A 20,243-nucleotide genomic window follows, 5' to 3' on the forward strand; every position below is an offset into this window, starting at 1 on the left:
AAGGGCTAAAGCTTAGAAAAACTACTATAAAATAGAACTCAAAATGCCCTCCAACAATTTAGACATCTTAGAAACATTGCAAAACTCCACGTCAAACAGGATAAGTGAACATAATATACCAACCTACAAGTCAAACAAATAAGCAACCCCAGACTTTTATGGTCAACACTAAATAAACTACTCCATCCTGGCAAGACCACTAGTCCCTCTCCAAAAACAGACAATACTACAGACTCTATCACCACACAGTTTAATACTTACTTTATACAATCAATATTATCTCTCTTAGACACTAACACATCTTCCCCCCTCAATCTACCCTTGTCCAATCAAAACCAGCCACAGCTCTTCAATTTTAGTCCAGTACCTACTTCACCCATAAGGAAGTCGCTCCTTAAACTAAAAACTGCTTCTGTAACTGTAGACCAATTACTGTCAGACTACCTAAAAATGGCAGTAGAAATCATAGCCTTCCCTGTGTCCTTACTGATTAATAGGTCCATAGCAGAAAGATACTTCCCATCACTGTGGAAAAAAATCCTGTATCATACTACTGCGCAAAAGTGGCACATCTACAGAGTTTAATAAATACAGACCAATAGCAATTCTCTCCCTCTCTAAAATATTAGAGAAATGCACCCATATGCAGCTAATGCAATACCTAACCTCAAATAACCTGTTCTCAGAAACACAACATGGCTTTAGCCCCCAGCACAGCATCACTACTGCTCCTATAATAAACCAACATAGAAATGATGGTGTGCTTATGTCCACCATGTTCTTAGACTAATCAAAGGCATTTGATACTGTCTCACACCTGCAACTGTTCATTCAACTCTCCTCAATAGGACTTTCACAATACTCCTTGTTTTGGATCCTTAGTTCCCTGTCTGGAAGGCAACAAGCCATTAAATGGCAACAACCCTACTCATCCTTTCAACTAGTTACCACAGGTGTCCCTCAATGCTCTATCCTGTGCCCTCTACTATTTAATATATTTATTAATGACCTCCACACCTCCAGTCACCATGCAAGTTTAGTTCAGTATGCAAATGACTCAACATTAATATGTGCAGCCTCAACAATAAATAAGCTCTAAGACGTTACCCAAAAATCCTTCTCCTCTATAGAAACATGCTCAAAAAATCAAACCTCTTACTTAACCCCAAGAAAACTAATGCTTTACACCTCAAAAAGTTGCTAAAATCAAAAGCAGTCTTTTACCAAAAAGTCAGCTAATAATATTGTCATTGAAACTGTAACTCACAGTAAACTTCTAGGTGTTATAATAGATGACAAACTCAAATACGACCACCATATACTGTATGCCATAGAATCTACACACCAGAAACTAAGTTCCCTTGATAAGATCAATGGATTCCTTAGAAACATTGCAAGAAAAACTCAAGCAGTATCTATACATTCTTACTGCTGACTCTCTTATGCACTGCTCCTATCCTAACAAACATAAACAATATTAAAAAAAAAAAACTTACCTTCTACTACAATAAAACAGCTAAATTTGCTACCAGTCTCCCTCACAGGACTTACCATTGTCTTAGCTTGAAGCAATTAAACTGGGTTGAACTGCACAACTGTCTAACATATTCACAAAGTCATCCATCATCCAGTCATTCATCATCCAGAAAAATGCTCCGCACTACAAAACCTATTACTGCCCAACTGGCCAGCAAGGGACTTCTGTTCTAGTAACACATTCTTATTACTTACAAATAAGTCAAATAATGTTGCAGGAGACTCGCTCTACTCACAATGTGTTGCTAAACTCTGGAATAATATCCCCACACAAATAAAACTCTCAGACTATCTCAGTAGTATTAAACCACTTCTTAAACAACATCTTAACAAATCCTGGTCCTCTACATGCTCATCAAATGGTTAAAACTTTTTCACTGTACAGTACTATTGAAATACTCTCCTTAAACATAATATTCTCAACCTCTTATTGAAATGACAAAACAATTTTTGTACATAACTGCGACCTGTACAATTCACTAAGTTGCCCATGTGCTTTCTCTTTAGTAACTTCCACCTATGTAAAATCTTAAAATGTACAAATGTAACAACTGTTTGTGTATAAATGTAAATAGAAATGTAAGTTTGACTGGAATTTAGTATAATGCAATGCAAGTAAATGGAGTTTTTCCTCCCAGGCCTCTGCTGAAAATGGGTATTACCCAGTTGGACTTTCCCAGTAAACAAAGACAAATGAATAAATAAATAAATTAATAAATAAATAAGTTGATCTCTCAGCTGATGTGAATAATGTGCACAGTCTACTTGTCCTTTTCTCGTGTTCATGTAGATTTTCACCTAATGGATCATTCCCTCCCCTTCTCCCAAAGGTATATTCTTGATGACCTGGCTATCCTCTCCTCCAAACTGCACATAGGTCTGCTTTTCATCGTAGTCTGACTGTGTGTGTGTATGTGCATGTGTCGTATGCCTACACAAATTACAAAAGAGTAGTTGCCTGTCCAGGATTAATTTCTCTGTGTTGTTTTACTCTTTGTCTTCCACTCAGTAATGAATTGAATAAAGTAGGTAATTAGAAAATGAATGCATGAATTTCTTTAAGCAGTATCCTGAGTTATATGCCAAGTTTTTTACCTTCTCTGTTGGAGTGTATGTTGATAAAGTGCGAATTGTTAGGGTTTCTGTGACAGATGTCATAGTCGGATACAGACTTGTTTCTTCTGTTATGTTGGATACTGTGTAATATTCAGTGACGTTAACAGTGACATTGTGGCTAGTGACATCTCCATAAGTTGTCGCCATCACTGAAGTTCTAAAATCACTTGGGCTTGTAGCATCTGGAATAAATTAAAAATATAATCAAAACTATATAGCTTTTATTTTGAGATATCACACACAAATATGAAAAAGAACAAATATCTGGAACAGTAAAATGTTAGTCAGCTATTAATATTTCATTTGTTAAGTGACAAATTCATAGCAGTACATTTGCATTTGACCTATAGTGATGTCATTGTAAAACAAATATGCGGGGCAGACTTCAGATAGCTATATTTGTGGCAGCATATATTTGTTCATGTAATTTTATTGACAATACAGATCTCCCTGAGCATATTGAACTTTTTTTTCAGGTAAGACCTATGATTTGCTTAGACTATGGCTATTTAATAATGACACAGATGAAATCCCATGCTTTTTATTTTGTAGGTTCGATGACATCTTTTAAAATTCTTCTGAACTACCACCAAAACTTTTCAGCTGAAAGTGGGGCATAGGACTCCATTCTGAAGACATTTAATACCAGGAATGATGGTTGAGAAGTTTTTCATCAAGGACTTCATACAGCTCTGTGTCTCTGCAGTATATCTTCTGCTGCCTGGCTTCATTTATTCGTTTTAGTTTCCCTGATTGCATTAACATACAGACATAAGGGAAATAGTTCAAAGTGAAAGCTTGTGCAAAGACAGAGGTAGCTGCTTGTCTGACCTGGCTGTCTTCAATGGGACTGCATGTGATATTGATTTCTCTTTCCAGAGTTGTGTCGCAGATGCCAGGTTGGTGACTGATCTGCTGGGTAAGTTCATGGCAGTTGCCAATGCTTAGGCATAAGAAAACATAATCACAATGCAATCAGCTCAATTAATGGGTTATATTTCTGTGCTCCAAAAATAATAAAAGGAGAGTCAGCACAGCTAAAAGCCAAATAATTGTTTAATCAGTAAAAACAAAGTAACAGTTTAAACTGTAAGTGCTTTCATCTCCTGAACGGTGCTTCATCAGACTCCAGTACAATCCATAAAATTCAATTCCCTTATAAACAATCTCAATAACAGGCAACCATTAATCAACATTAGTTGTTCAACCTATCAAACAAGTGTTCTGGCTTTCAGAGCTGGTTTTAATGAGACAGTATCATTGATGCCATATCCCTTATCTGCTTGTAATAAAATTATCTACCTCAATTCAATACCCTCAGTTCTAGTCGCAATATTTCCTAACCTTGACTCATTAAAAACTAACTGCAATACCACAAATTTAAAAGAATGTATTGGATTGTAGATGTTAGCATGTTTAGCTAGAGCATTTGTGCTCTCAGACTTCTGTATATCTGATATATGCTCATGGATTCTTTCTCTGAGTGATTGGTTCATCTTGCCTACATAAAAGCATGGGCACAACATGCAAGTTGCTAAATAAACTAGATTCCAACTACAACAGTCAACATATAGATGGGGAGTGTAGCATTTCCCCATAGTCAGATGGGTGAATGCGTGTTCATCGATTAAATGAGTGCAAGCTGTGCAAGCTCTGCAAGGAAAATTCCCAGTGCACTCTGACCTATTGCTGTGAGCAGCTCTGCCTTTGTAGCATAACAAGTGCTTAAAGGATTTCCTATTTTTAAAGACAAACCTGGGTTGGTCACCCACAATATGTCTGATATCATTATCAGCTGTCAGTATGGACCAGTTCTTTCTAATAATATCACACACTACATTAATATCATTAGAGTAGGACAGAGGCAAACCCACTGTCTTAATACCAACAGAACCCTCTCCCTGCAAGCTATCTGGCATCTGCTGCTCTTCAGTGTGTGAAGAAAAATATGGTTTTACTCTGTTGTTTCTGCTAGCATAAATATCATTGATCACTTTACCAACCTCCCTTCTTGAATACCTTCTATGGACAAACTCTCTATGTCTTTTGGTGACTGCTGTATCAATATTTTCATCACTATTATTCATTCTAGACAGTCACATGCATTGTCCCTTAAGAATATCCGTAAGAAGAGAGGTTGATAAGGCAATGGTATTGCAGTTAGTTTTCAATGATTCGAGGTTAGGAGATATTGAATATAGAACTGAGGGTATTGAATTGAGATGCATAATTTTATTACAAGCAGACAAGGGATATGGGTTCAGTGATACTGTCTCTTTAAAACTAGCTCTGAAAGCCAGACCTCTTGTTTGATAGTTTAAACAATTAATGCTGATTTATGTATGCCTGTTATTGAGATCGTATATTAGAGAATTGAATTTTATGGATTGTACTGAGTTCTGATGAAGCACCGTTCCGGGCATGAAAGCACTTACCATTCAAAGTGTTACTTTGTTTTTACTGATTAAACAGTTATTTTGTTTTTAGCTTGTTGACTCTCCTTTTATTATTTTTTGGAGATACTGTATAGTTCTGTGTCTAAATCAACTAAGCATATTATCCTTCTCAACCTCTTAATCCAAGAATTTTGGAAAAAGTCAAAAATAATGGGGTACGTAAGCCCAAAATCAGGGATAGACTTTAAATATTGCTCCTATAAACTTAGAAAGTTAATAGAGTAACAGGTTTTACCATAACATACATTTTCTGAAGAATTCAAAGTCTGAAACTCAAATGTCTGTCATTATTTATTGACTTCATTTCCCAATGATTTGCCAGATGACCACATATTCTATGAGGTACAGACCAAAAGTACAAGGCAAAAATGTGGGTATTCAGCAAAATTCTGAACAGCTGAGAGATCTGAGTATACTTGTTCAAAATCAGATGACAGCCAGAATATTCAACCCCCTTCTTAGAGATAGTCTTTGGATGTTCCACCAACATGTGCACTATGTCGTCACTGAAGCGAAAAACATCACAGTTCTTGTAAATGATTGTACTAATAGCACCACTGTTAATACTAAATGTATTGACAAATGCTCGATCAAATTCTTTCTTACTATCAGATCTACATTTCAATGTTTCTTGTCTACCTCCCTGTAAAGGGTAATAAACTCCTTTCTGTCTTTTTATAACAATCTCATCATACATAGATTTAATAAAGTTTTGTTCTGAATTTGCTGTTTGAGTTTCTACAAGGAAATATTGTCTGCTTGGTTCATGATTATACTTGTTAAAATATTATACAAAAAACACTAAAATATAGAACAAACAATCTCCAGAAATGTATATAAGAATTTCAGAACATGGAGACTAAGTCCAGTTAAGTCTAAAAAGTGTCACAAAGTGCTTTGTGAAAGAGGTAATGAACCTTTAGGTAGTTCCTCAACCTAGTCCCAATGGTGCACTTCCAACGCTAAGAATGTAGTTAAGTTCAAAGGCCAGGAACATGGAAGGAGACTCCAGCTTTAGCCTGAAAATGCTAGCTGAGCAGAGATTGCAACATGGCTGGTAGGATACAAAGAGCTCCTTCAGATAGCAATGATCATAACTGGGTGGGGCTTTAAATGCTATCATTAGGATTTAATTTGATTCTATATCTAATAATCAAACAACACAAGCAACACAGGATGAGTGATATCAGCATATCTGGAGACCCGTTTAAGGACTCTATATGCACAATATGACAGTCCTAGGTAGGGGAAATAGCAATAAACCAGCCTCAACATTTCCATGGACAGCAATACCATTGCTAAGTTCTCTGACAGAATAAACTTGTTTAATGTGTGACATCCCTCAGATGGTGTCAGCATGGCTTGGCAATAGTTGACACATAGTCCTGAAATGTCAGATGGTCATCAAGGCCAATCCCAATTTATTTCCCACAGAGAAGATACTATGAGCAGGCACCTGAAATGCAGAGGACCTCCGGATGGCATGGAATGCCACAGCAACTGAGATGACTGAAAATCATCCACAATTGGATGGTTGCAAAGCACTTTTCAATATTTCTAGAGTAAACCTCATGAGACTGAGGGGAGAAGAGGTAAACTGAAATATTAACCATATACTAGTGTTACTGTGACCATCTCCTTCAAGTTGCAGCACACACAAGATAAATAAAAGAAGACAAAGTATAAAGCTTTCAGGGGCCTGTGCAACTTAGACATTCTGTAGAATATGTATTAACACCTAATCCTTCTGTGGAGTGTGCTCAGAAAGGCAGGAAGTAGACCATTCAAGGTCTCTACTGGAAACTACTCTACAGTAGTTTTCTAGATATTCTAAATGAATGACATAGTTAACCTTTTTAAAAGCAGGAGAGAGACCAAACAGGAAGCGTATGCAGAAAAATATTTACTCTTTTGCCACAAGCAAATGAATGCAGTCTTAATGATGTCATGAACTCTGAAGCCTGATATGAGTTCCAGAGACAGTGAGATTCCAAGAAGGATACACGCTCCAAGCTACAGATACATAACCTTTTGATAGTCTTCCCAATAAAATAATGGTTTGCGTCAGGTCAGTAAATATCTAGTATGCCATCCTGGTTATAATCCTTCCATATGAGGATGTCCTTTTGATTAGTCCCATATTTCATTTCTGATTCCAAGATTCTGAAAGTACATTTATGTTAGTATCCCCACTAAAATATTCTCTCTTTATTCTTTCTCTTCATTGCCCATTCTTACTAATTAGTGAACAAAATCTATCGTTCCACAAGTAAATGCTGTCACTCCATGAAGAGTAGATTAAATAAGTATAACAAAAAGCATGAGTGCAGCAAAAGTGAGGTCTAAAACAACGTAGTTTAATTTCCAGTTAGTGTGCACAAACGGATGAGCGCTTTCACAATAAATGCTTCTTCAGATCCTTCTAGTGAACACAAGAGTCGCTCTTTATATAATAGATCCAATTAACCAATTAGTAACTGCTCATCTATATTTAAACATATATATATTTATAAAAAACAAATATCAGGCATATATATCCTGAATTAAATAAAAACTAAATACATCAATGAACATCTGTGAATTGTACTATATATATATTAAATACATCAATGAACATCTATGAATTATACTATATATATTAAAATCATCAGAAATATCAAAATTCATTATAAACAGTGTATCAAAAGCAGCAAATATGTGTATAAAAAACCTAAATATAGAAAAATATACTTGACACTTCAGCAAACATCTATAAAAAGTACTGTATATTTTAACATGCAGTATATATCAAAATTCATTAAAAAGTATATGTATATAAAATAGTATATGTATATAAAACATGTCTATCACATATTTTATGAACTAAGTGTCTAAAAACGACATTCCCAATCAACAATGTGAATGTATAAAAAATATATAAAAAATATATATAAAAAATATATACATAAAAAACATCCAAACTATTTGATGTTCCTGTGCTGTTTTAACTTGGGTTTGATAGATGCTCTATCATTCAAACCATGACCCCTGTCTGCCTTTAGAGTAATGATCCAGTCAGTCGCCTTGGCTTCTGTGAAATTCATAATGTCACCACCCCTCTTATTAGCAGTTATGTTCTCCAACACCCGAAACAAAAAAGTATGATCACCATCATTGGAAACAACATGCCTGGCAAGGGCATTATGAGGGCTACCTTTCTTCATGTGGTAGATGTGTTCCCTCATTCTGTCCCGCAGTGGACGATTGGTTTTACCAACATAGAAGCAGGGACAGGCCTGACAAGTGGCTGAATACACCACATTGCATGTCATGCAATCAGCATCTATCCTGGTGGAAAAGGTAACATGTTCATCAGGATGAATGAACATTTCATTGTTATCTATAAATGAACAGAAATTACAGTGTCCACGGGGTTTGGTGTGTCCATTTACCTTCATGGTCCTGTCAAATCTGGGATAACATAATAATCGCTTTAAATTACTCTTATTCCTAAACAGAAAGCCAGGTGTCTCACCCACAATACATTTCAACTCATCATCGATAAGAAGAATATTCCAATGTCTGTTAATAATTTCCTTCAAGTGAGGTAAATCTGAGGTAAAATAGGTAGAATATTTAACATGTTTGTGAGTCATGTGATTGCTAGTCACCTCATAATGGCTAGGTCCAAAATAAGGTGAACCTACAGTGGGACGTAAGGTCTGTGCTTCCTCTATATATGAGGTAATCTCATCCTTCTTATAACCTCGAGCCAATAATCTATCCCTGAGGTTCTCAAGCTCAGAGTTAAAACCACTATTAGTGGGATTAAGTCATGAAGCCCTAATGGCTTGCCCTTTTATAATATTCCTGAAAACAAAGGGTGGATGCATACTTGACCTTAATAACAGAGAATTACAATGACACTTCAGTTCATGAAACTCCAAACACAGCGAATACACTTTGAATTTTGCCTTGAACAGCAAATTATTCCACGAGGCTTGAGGGTGCTCACTATGCCTAATCAGGGCAAGGAATACCTTGATTTACTTGCGCAATGGCAGCGTCTTAATATTGAGGTGAGTCGCAAGTACTTGCAACTGTTAATTGACTTTTTTCAACCAGAGGAGACAAAATTAATGGAGTGTATTAAGGATAAACAACAGACTCTGTTTAATGATTATCCTGACAAAGTGGTTATACCACTGTTTGAGAATCTTTTGGACTGTGTCTTGGCTTATGAGAGAAAGCTTTTACAACAGAAACGACATAAGGCTACCAGGGATCTTAATGATTTCAAGCTGGGCAATGTGTTCCTATGGCCCAGGCCAGGACAAGATTCCAATATTCCTCCCCCAGCTGCTCGTAGGGACCCACGTATTGTCGTGGGTTCTAAGAGGGATGGGGAGCACATACACTTTAACCATACTGATAATTCTATGTTTGATAAGACATCTAATGCAGCAAGTGTGAACATTGATTTGAACAATGTTACCTCAGACAGAGGTAATATTGATAGAGACACTAATAGTGGTATTGGATGTTCTGACAAAGAGGCATTACCTGCCACCAAAAATACTACAGTTAGCTGTAATGACTCTGTTGATGTCATTCATATTGTCCACCCCAGCGTCTGCTCTGACAACAATCTTTACCCCGAAGTGCATGTCATTAAACATGGGTCTAACATTACAAAGGGAGGGTCAGAGGTTGTGGTCAGACGTAAGACAACTGTCAATGGGACTGTTTCTAATGACCACATGAGCCTGGATTTAACTTTTCCCCTACCGGTGCGTATGGAGAAGGGTCCTCGCAGACCACGTTCCATGAGTCGTGGGAGACAGAAGAGGAAATTATCAGGAGAGTTTATACCGCACCAGACCTTAAAGAAAATGTGGAGCAGCAAGAACTAGTACATAATTTATCTCATGTTAACTTAACGAGTGATGATGTTAGACTCTTGAACAGAGGTTTAAGTTTCATTCCTAAAAGTCAGAGTAAGCTAACTGACACCATTTTAGATTTGAAGTTATTTTGCAGGAATGTAATGCTCAAACTTATGTATAATAATTCACAAGAAGAGCATCCCCAAACTAAGAAGTTTGTTTTTAAAAATCTGAGTAACTATGTGCCTATACATCATCCCCTAGTTGAAGCCTTCTCTAGGCTAACTGAAGATGAACTATATAATTATTATAATACAAATATGAGAAATAATAAACAGAGATGGAGAGATAATTTAACTTCTCATGAACGTCAGTGTCTCAAGAAATTACAGAATGATCCCACTATTATCATCAGGCCAGCTGACAAAGGTGGTAAAGTTGTCATCATGGACATGTCATTCCATGTAGAGGCCATGACCATAATGTTACAGGACAGGTTTTATGAACCTGTTCTTATTGACGAAGTATATTCACTTGTCAGATACATCAGTAATACACTCTATGACATATTTAGGAGTAAATTAATAGATAAAGAGCTATACGAGTACCTCATGATTCATGCACCAGTTATACCAATTATACAAGGGCTCCCTAAGATCCATAAAAATGTTGATAACCCACCCATGAGACCAATAGTATCTGGTCGTGGCTGGGTTACAGAACATTTATCGTTTTTTGTAGAAAAACATCTGAGACATGTATTGAATGACAACGTTACAGTGTTAAAGGACACCAAGCAGTTCTTGATTGACTTATATGAATGTATTGGCAACTCAGGGTCATCTTGTAATTATATCTTTGTCACTTTTGATGTCCAATCTCTGTTTACTGTGATCCCTAATGATATAGGTTTGGATTATGTGTTACAATATTTACAAGCACACAGTGACTACAATGCAGTACTGATAGACTTCATAGTTCATTTCTTAGAACTGGTATTAGAGAATAATTTTTTCATGTTCCAGGATCAGATCTACAGACAACGTGACGGCGTAGCTATGGGCACACCTTGTGCCAACAGCTACGCCAGTATGTTTCTTGCCCATTGGGAAGAACATATTTTATTCAGGCATGATCTATTCTGTAGACATGTAGTGTTCTACAGAAGATTTGTTGATGACCTTTTTGTTTTGTGGGATGGAACACTAGGACAATTGGAATCTATGCTAGTAATGATGAATAATTTAACAACATTTCTTACTTTTACCATGAATTATTCAACACACAGGATAGACTTCTTAGATTTATATATTGAGAAATTAACAGGTGATTTGGTCAATACAGGAGTCCATCGTAAAGCCTGCCATTGTAATTCTCTGTTATTAAGGTCAAGTATGCATCCACCCTTTGTTTTCAGGAATATTATGAAAGGGCAAGCCATTAGGGCTTCACGACTTAATCCCACTAATAGTGGTTTTAACTCTGAGCTTGAGAACCTCAGGGATAGATTATTGGCTCGAGGTTATAAGAAGGATGAGATTACCTCATATATAGAGGAAGCACAGACTTTATGTCCCACTGTAGGTTCACCTTATTTTGGACCTAGCCATTATGAGGTGACTAGCAATCACATGACTCACAAACATGTTAAATTTTCTACCTATTTTACCTCAGATTTACCTCACTTGAAGGAAATTATTAACAGACATTGGAATATTCTTCTTATCGATGATGAGTTGAAATGTATTGTGGGTGAGACACCTGGCTTTCTGTTTAGGAATAAGAGTAATTTAAAGCGATTATTATGTTATCCCAGATTTGACAAGACCATGAAGGTAAATGGACACACCAAACCCTGTGGACGCTGTAATTTCTGTTCATTTATAGATAGCAGTGAAATGTTCATTCATCCTGATGAACATGTTACCTTTTCCACCAGGATAGATGCTGATTGCATGACATGCAATGTGGTGTATTTAGCCACTTGTCAGGCCTGTCCCTGCTTCTATGTTGGTAAAACCAATTGTCCACTGCGGGACAGAATGAGGGAACACATCTACCACATGAAGAAAGGTAGCCCTCATAATGCCCTTGCCAGGCATGTGTTTCCAATGATGGTGATCATACTTTTTTGTTTTGGGTGTTGGAGAATATAACTGCTAATAAGAGGGGTGGTGACATTATGAATTTCACAGAAGCCAAGGAGACTGACTGGATCATTACTCTAAAGGCAGACAGGGGTCATGGTTTGAATGATAGAGCATCTATCAAACCCAAGTTAAAACAGCGCAGGAACATCAAATAGTTTGGATGTTTTTTATGTATATAGTTTTTATATATATTTTTTATATATTTTTTTATACATTCACATTGTTGATTGGGAATGTCGTTTTTAGACACTTAGTTCATAATACATGTGAATGTCGTTTTTAGACACTTAGTTCATAATACATGTGATAGACATGTTTTATATACATATACTGTTTTATATACATATACTTTTTAATGAATTGTGATATATACTGCAAGTTAAAATATACAGTACTTTTTATAGATGTTTGCTGAAGTGTCAAGTATATTTTTCTATATTTAGGTTTTTTATACACATATTTGCTGCTTTTGATACACTGTTTATAATGAATTTTGATATTTCTGATGATTTTAATATATATAGTATAATTCATAGATGTTCATTGATGTATTTAATATATATAGTACAATTCACAGATGTTCATTGATGTATTTAGTTTTTATTTAATTCAGGTTATATATGCCTGATATTTGTTTTTTATATATATATGTTTAAATATAGATGAGCAGTTACTAATTGGTTAATTGGATCTATTATATAAAGAGCGACTCTTGTGTTCACTAGAAGGATCTGAAGAAGCATTTATTGTGAAAGCGCTCATCCGTTTGTGCACACTAACTGGAAATTAAACGACGTTGTTTTAGACCTCACTTTTGCTACACTCGTGCTTTTTGCTATATTTATTCCTTCTTACTAATTGACATTCTCTGAATGCTAACATTATGAGTGAAGATGAGACAATTCACCATCATCATACACGACTGAGGCTTAGGCCTTGGTTTTGGTAATGCACCTTTCCTGATTACCCAGACTAAATTGTTAGTGGTACACCTCTTGTGGTAAGTGGTATTCCTTGGAATGGGAAGGTTTCTGAACACATATAGTGTATGTGGTAATGTTATTGTTTTATAGGCACTATTTTCCCTGTGTTGAATTTGGGTAAGACTGTTGTCAGTGTGATTTGGATTCTGTTTTTTTTTTAAAGGATGTTACTTTCCTTTCTATCATTCTATATATCTTTTCCTACTTCCAACCATTACCATTACTGAGAGGTGTTTTCTTATCTGCCATGTATCTGCCTTTCCCATAACCTTCCTCAAAATATACCAATACTGTTTTAGTGTCATTGAATCAAAGATCAGGTATGGATCTAAAGTCCAAAAATATGCCCTGTACTAGGCTAGGTGTTTGATCAATGCATTGTCTCATCAATATATAGCCCTCTACAACCATTCTTAGTCTTTCAGCTTTTTCAGTCAATTCCTGACATTATAGAACAGTGACTCCATTATTAGTATTATAAAGAACTTATTATAAGGGATTTCACTGATTAATACATCATATTCAGATTTTTTTGTAAGCAAAAGCTGTCTCTACATCAAAAATGTTGGTGCATATCCCTTGCATTTTCATAAAGGTCAGTTTATGGAGTCAGATGTCTTTTTTATATCATAAAGCCTCTATCCAGTATCTGTACTTGTGTTGGCATAAATGGCCATAAATTTGCTAGGGCTTGCTAATTATCTGAAATTGGTCATCCTTGCACAATGTCCCCTGCTCTTATAAGTTTTGGTAACATTTTACTTAACATATTGTTAAATATTTTTGCCAAAATGTTAGTATGTTAGTTTATGAAATCGGTGAAAATATTGCCATATCTGTTGGTCTCCCTTTCCCTTGGATAGTACTAATATTCTTGCTTCATTTAGTCTGAAGAATACTTTCATACACTCACATTAAACTTTTAACTATACTTTCCTCTCTCTGTCTATAAAATTCTGTTTGAAAGCTATCAGGACAGTGCAGTGTTTTAGCCATCTCTTCTTCCAGTAACCTTTCCTGTACAAGGCCCTGTCACCTGCTTGCAGTGCTTTATCTGGAATAGTCAGCCATTTGTCTATATCATCTATATTTCCTGGGATCTCAGAATATAATTCCTTGTGCAACTTTTTAAAATCTTCTGTGAATATTGAATCAGTTATTGTTAGTATTCCATCTAGCAGACAAATACTTTAGCACCTTAGGCACTCAGTATCCTTTTTGGCCAAGTCTGCATTCCAGTTTTGCTTCACACTTCTGTCTGAGCTTGAATTGTAAACACAGATGCTTCCTTTGGCAACAGAGCTGACTCAGATAATGTATGCACTACACTGAGATGTTTTAGCACTTTATCACCAACTGTAATGTAATGGCTGTGCTTCCAGGCATTTAAATAGTTATGCATAATCCTAGATGCAGACTGGCTGTGAGGGAAAATGCTGGCACACTACACTCTAGTTTCCGGTAGTGCTTCAGTCTGGCTACCATTCAGCACGTGGTAACTCTCCATGACTGTCCTGCATTATTTATCGCAGCCTGTCACATAACAAGCTCTTTCACATCATAGTAGCAGTTCTTGTCTACATGTGACCACATTGTAGGATTCTCTACGTTGATGCCTTAGCTGTCTTCAGAGTGTTCCCATCTCACAACCTCATCTACAACTCTCAAAAGAAAGTTGCTGACACCAGTTAATTGATCAACAAAATGGAATTGTGTCAGTTTCCTTAAAAAATGTATGCTCTTTGTCCAAATGGAAAAGCTCTGGTCAGTATTTCCACATGTAAATATCTTATTTTACAGGAGGTTTTAAGAAATCACACAGTGAAAACTCTAGTTTGGCTACGTTTTTCTTGTAGTTTTTTACTAATTGGATTGGCTGTGTCTCCTTTTTTCTATTTTACATAGAAATATCTTGGAATATGGTTTGATACCACTGGTAATTTTCCCATTGTTTTGACTAGTGACAAGCATCAACTAGAATGTTTTCATTCCATATTAACTGTCTAATCTGCCTAGTATAGAGGCTATGATGACCTTTGCTAAGTATGTCTTTATTTCAGATATAAGCAATCCTTTTAGAGTTGGCTTCGTCCAGAACTATTGTTTGTCTTGATCTGCTGTTGGATAAAATATGAAGCTGTTCTTACTTTCCACCATATCTTCAAAGGGGCAGACTGGCATTCAGTAAACAGAGAGCTGGCATATCAACTGGTGTACTGATTTTTAATTCCCTCCATTAATTTATATCACTTTTGTTGTGCAAATAAATCCTTCAGGGTCTATGATCCATTTCCCAAAGATACCATTGGTGTTTCCTATGCTGTCTGTTGGAAATTTGGTACAAACAATGAGAACTTCCTTTGCTCTCTGGGGTATTTATGCTGTAGAGCACCCATTCTGTTGTATGTGTGGCTGTAAGCAATCCTTTTAGAGTTGGCTTCATCCAGAACTATTGTTTGTCTCGATCTGCTGTTGGATAAAATATGCAGCTGTTCTTACTTTCCACCAGAAGGAAAAGCCATTGCCATATCTCAAAGGGGCAGACTGGCATTCAGTAAACAGAGTGCTGGCATATCAACTGGTGTACTGATTTTTAATTCCCTCCAGTAATTTATGTCACTTTTGTTGTGCAAATAAATCCTTCAGGGTCTATGATCCATTTCCCAAAGATACCATTGGTGTTTCCTATTCTGCCTGCTGGAAATGTGGTACAAACAATGAGAACTTCCTTTGCTCTCTGGCGTATTTATGCTGTAGAGCACATATTCTGTTGAGTGTGTGGCTGTAAGAAGAGGAGGGGCCACTGAATTCAGGAGCCAAATCAAAAGCACTGAATGCTAAAGCACTACAGAGTTAAACATATTCTTAGTTCTTATGAGTATTTATATCATACTCTCACTGGCCCTTTTAGTTCTTATGAGTATTTATATCATACTCTCACTGACCCTCTTAGTTTTTATGAGTATTTATATCATACTGTCACTGGCCCTTAGTTCTTATATCATACTGTCACTGGCCCTCTTAGTTCTTATGAGTATTTATATCATACTCTCACTGGCCCTCTTAGTTCTTATGTGTATTTATATCATATGCTCTCTGGCCCTCTTAGTTCTTATGAGTATTTATATCATACTCTCACTGGCCCTCTTAGTTCTTATGTGTATTTATATTATATGCTCTCTGGCCATCTTAGTTCTTATGAGTATTTATATCATACTCTCACTGGCCCTCTTAGTTCTTATGAGTATTTATATCATACGCTCTCTGGCCCTCTTAGTTCTTATGAGTATTTATATCATACTCTCACTGGCTCTGATATCATGAATTGCACAGGTAAGAAGTTTAGAAGTAGATTTTAAACTTCATGATGAAATAGTAACAGATGTAAATGGTGAAATTACCAAGGCTTATATCACAGATGTTTAGAAAGAGGAGGTTGACATTTAAATGATACTAGGTAGTAAATGCGTAAGGGGGGGGGCAAATGCGGCTCATAGAATAAGCTGTATACTGTTCTGTATTAGATGGACTCCAGGAAATAAAGGAAAAGGGCATGGCTGAGGAGAATAAACTGAAACTGTGCAGAAAGCTTTGATGAAAACACGTCTTTAATGAAGTTAGTATATTAATTCATTTTGTCTCAAAGGAGTCAGAAGTACTCATTTTATTTAAGATATTACATCTGCTATCTCTAACAGGTACTCTGTAGAAAAATACATGGAGACATTATATGCATTGCTATTAATCTTCTTCTTCTTCTTCTTTCGGCTTTTTCCCGGTTAGGGGTCGCCACAGCGGATCACCTTGTCCGCACATTAATTGGCAGTGGAGTTTTTTACGGTGTCGAGTTGCCAGCCCGGCACCCAACCTTCCACAGAAGGCACACTCACACGCACACCTAGGGCCAATTTAGAGTGTCCAATCCAACTGCAGCATGTCTTTGGGATGTGGGAGGAAACCGGAGCACCCGGAGGAAACCCACGCGACCACAGGGAGGACATGCAGACTCCGCACAGAAGGCACCCCAGCCGAGGATCGAACTGGAGAACCTCTTGCTGTGAGGTGACAATGCTAACCACTGCACCACCGTGGCCGCCCATATGCATTGCTATTAATGAAATACATTAAATTATGTAAGACAGAAGAGTAGGGGAATATTTTGTTGCTCTAATATTCATGGAACTCAGAAACAAAGTGATGATATAGTTGAGAAAGGAATCTTTCATAAAAACACAAGACTGAGATATTTCTGAAATGCCACTGAAAAAGTATGATCTGAAATGAAGGAAATCTGAGGTAACTGTATAATGTAAATATGAATGAGGAGTTTATAATATATTATGCTCTTATGTGTGTGACTGACCACAACACATAGTATTTACTATTTTAAGATTAGGAGAGTGGAGCTATTTTCTATCCTGGCCAAAAAATAATGATATGTGCAGGGAGATGGCTGATATTTATGTTATGGAAAATGATTTAACCAAATGCAAACGTTATGAAAACATAAAGGAAAACATTAACTGGAATGAGTGATGTGTTCCAGCATCCTGGACTGTGGAATTAATAAGCCAGGAGGGCTTTGCACAGCAGAGAAAGGTGAACACAGGGGAGTAGGTGATTTTACACATAGTGCTACATAATAAAAAGGGGCTCATGGTAGTACAAAAGAAAGCGCTTCTTGCAATTTCTGACACTGTCGTGGTATGGCACAATATTAAGGAAGCAATATAGTGAAAAAGGGCTTGGTATAGGAATACACAGCATTGGATAACAGGAGTATTTGAACAGTACTGCATAAACTGTGGAGAAGTGATAAAAGTGATGGTGATTAGGTTACAGAAACTGTGAAAGGGGAAGTATGGAAAGGCAAGTAGGAAGGGCTAAGTAGGAAAAGAAAGTTAAAATGTGGGCAAGGCCTAAGTAGTAAAATAAAAAGTCCTGGAACAATAAATGAGGAAAAGAAAATCAGAAACCAGAGGCAAAGTAGGAAACTAGAAAGGAAGCTGCCAGGGAGATCAGATGGGTCAAGGCGGAATGGTAACCTGGCTAAGGGATTAGAAAGAAGAAGATGAAACTTACCTCAGTTAGATACCATGGGAAGTGCTGACTAAGATGAATGGATTAAAAAAGGAAGGCAAGGGATACTAAATAAGCCATGGAGCATCATCAGTAAGATATCTAAATTGATATCCACAGAAATGAATGGACGTAAAGAGAGAGGATGTGTAGATAAGTACTAAGGGAATATATAGAGGAAGAGGACCAGTGGAATGATGTGCTACCATCTAAGGCTCCTTAGCATCTGGTGCAGCGGTTAAGGCAGCCTCTTCTACAAGTGTTTACCAGGTCATTTCAGGAATGAGTGGCACTAAAGGACTACAGGAGTGTCATGGTGGCCCCTCACATGTGGTGTCCACAGTTCCAGGAGACTGTAGGCTGATGTCCCTGGCCTTTATGGTTGGTAAGGCAATAATAAGAATCTTGTGGGAAAGGCTGATTAGCTATGTGGAAGAAAACAACCTCCAAAACAGAGGTTAGTGTAAGTTTACAGATGAGTGTTTGTGACAGACAACTTTGAAGTAGTCCTTTGATTGGATTATAGGAAGCTGTTAAAGTGTACATCATTTATTTGGGCTTCAACAAAGCCTTTGTCTTGGCCATGTACAGGACACTTCTGAAAAGGTGACAGGGATGGGAAGGAGTAATGTAATGTTCATGAAATGCTGGTACTGAAGGCACAACAAATAAGGAAAATAGATACATTTCTAAGCAGAACTTAAATATTATTATGCTGGGGAGGGGGTTGGTCCTGGAACCAGGATTCTCAGTGGCTTAGCTAGAGACATAAAAGGTGAAAAACTAGATTAACCTGCTGCAGGCTATACAAGTTTGGAAGATGTAGTAAAAGATGGGAAACTAGTTTGAAAATGCAGGTAGCAAGCCTAGGAATCTGATCTGACAAGTAGAAAGAAAGAAAGGTTCAGTACTGACAAATGCATAGTAAATACTTACCATGTTATACCACAGAAAGCTAACTTGTATGTCATACTGACATTCTTTCACTATATTTACCAGTTATGTTATTATTTGCTCTTCTATATATATGAGAAGCCAATACAGTATTAGTCTATAAAATACCTGGATCATTTTTGCTTACATCTGTAGAAATCACTTGTGCTTTTGCTCACATATAATAGGCCTGCCCTTGTACTAGTGTCCACTACAATATATAACAAAGTGAATAACTGCCCCTTGTGAATTATATTACACTGATAATTTCCAGCTGTGAATAGCATCTCTCATACTTTACATCACAACAAAGGTCTGATAAATGGGAAAAATCAATGAACACAGCACAACCCCTTGCGTCTTTGATGCCTATGACTATTATTGCCTGTGAACTGTGTATAACACTGATATTAGTAGCAGCTTTAATACTGTTAAAAACAATGAAAGCATAGCCATATATCTGACTTTATACTGAAAGCCGTACATTGTCAAAACTGACAACTGGTGTGTATATGTAAAACGGCCCTGTTGCTCAGAATACACATTAAATAGTGGCTGCGGTTATGCTTACTAGCTGAAATTACATACATAACATGCCCTATCAGCTTATATTGGAAACATCAAGGAAAGCTACAATGAAAAGGAAACCCAGCCCTGCTTTATGTTATTTTCATTGCTGCCTGTTCCATAATCAGCCACGGACTTCCAGTGCCCAAATTTGCTTAGAACAGCCAACACATACAATATGTACATATCATGACAGTGCCCTCTGCTGTTATGTATTATGTTATGTAATGAAAAAAAAGTTTCAGACTTATTGTAACACAAAACTTTTGTTCTGACAACTTTCTAAGTTTACACGAGCAATATTTAAAATTTGTTCTTATTTTTGGGCCTTTGCCCCCCATTATTTTTGGCTATGTCCAGATTTATTGTTCTAAGAGTTTGAGAAATATCCTGTTAAATGGTTTTATATTAAAACTGTTCATATTTTTGGAGTTATAAGGATAAAATCCAACCCCTTTTTAGACAGTTGATTTCTTGAGACTATGGCTAGGTACATACTGAGCGTGAGAAACCCCATGAATGAGTACTTGAGTACCCAAACTTCTGTTTGCAGTATGA

At 36.7% G+C, this 20,243-nt stretch overlaps 1 protein-coding gene across 2 annotated transcripts in view; it reads right to left on the minus strand.

Moving 5' to 3' along the window:
• The window catches only part of PTPRB (protein tyrosine phosphatase receptor type B), a 796,390-nt gene that overhangs the window by 427,545 nt on the left and 348,602 nt on the right, over positions 1-20,243 (minus strand). For both annotated transcript variants that reach the window (XM_044057004.1, XM_044057003.1), the window contains exon 3: positions 2,632-2,834. In XM_044057004.1, the coding sequence (XP_043912939.1) occupies positions 2,632-2,834 (203 nt within the window). The remainder of the gene's footprint in view (positions 1-2,631; positions 2,835-20,243) is intronic.

The sequence above is a fragment of the Protopterus annectens genome, chromosome 15.part0 (assembly GCF_019279795.1).
Source record: "Protopterus annectens isolate FY-2018-M chromosome 15.part0, PAN1.0, whole genome shotgun sequence".
NCBI classification, from domain to species: domain Eukaryota; kingdom Metazoa; phylum Chordata; order Ceratodontiformes; family Protopteridae; genus Protopterus; species Protopterus annectens.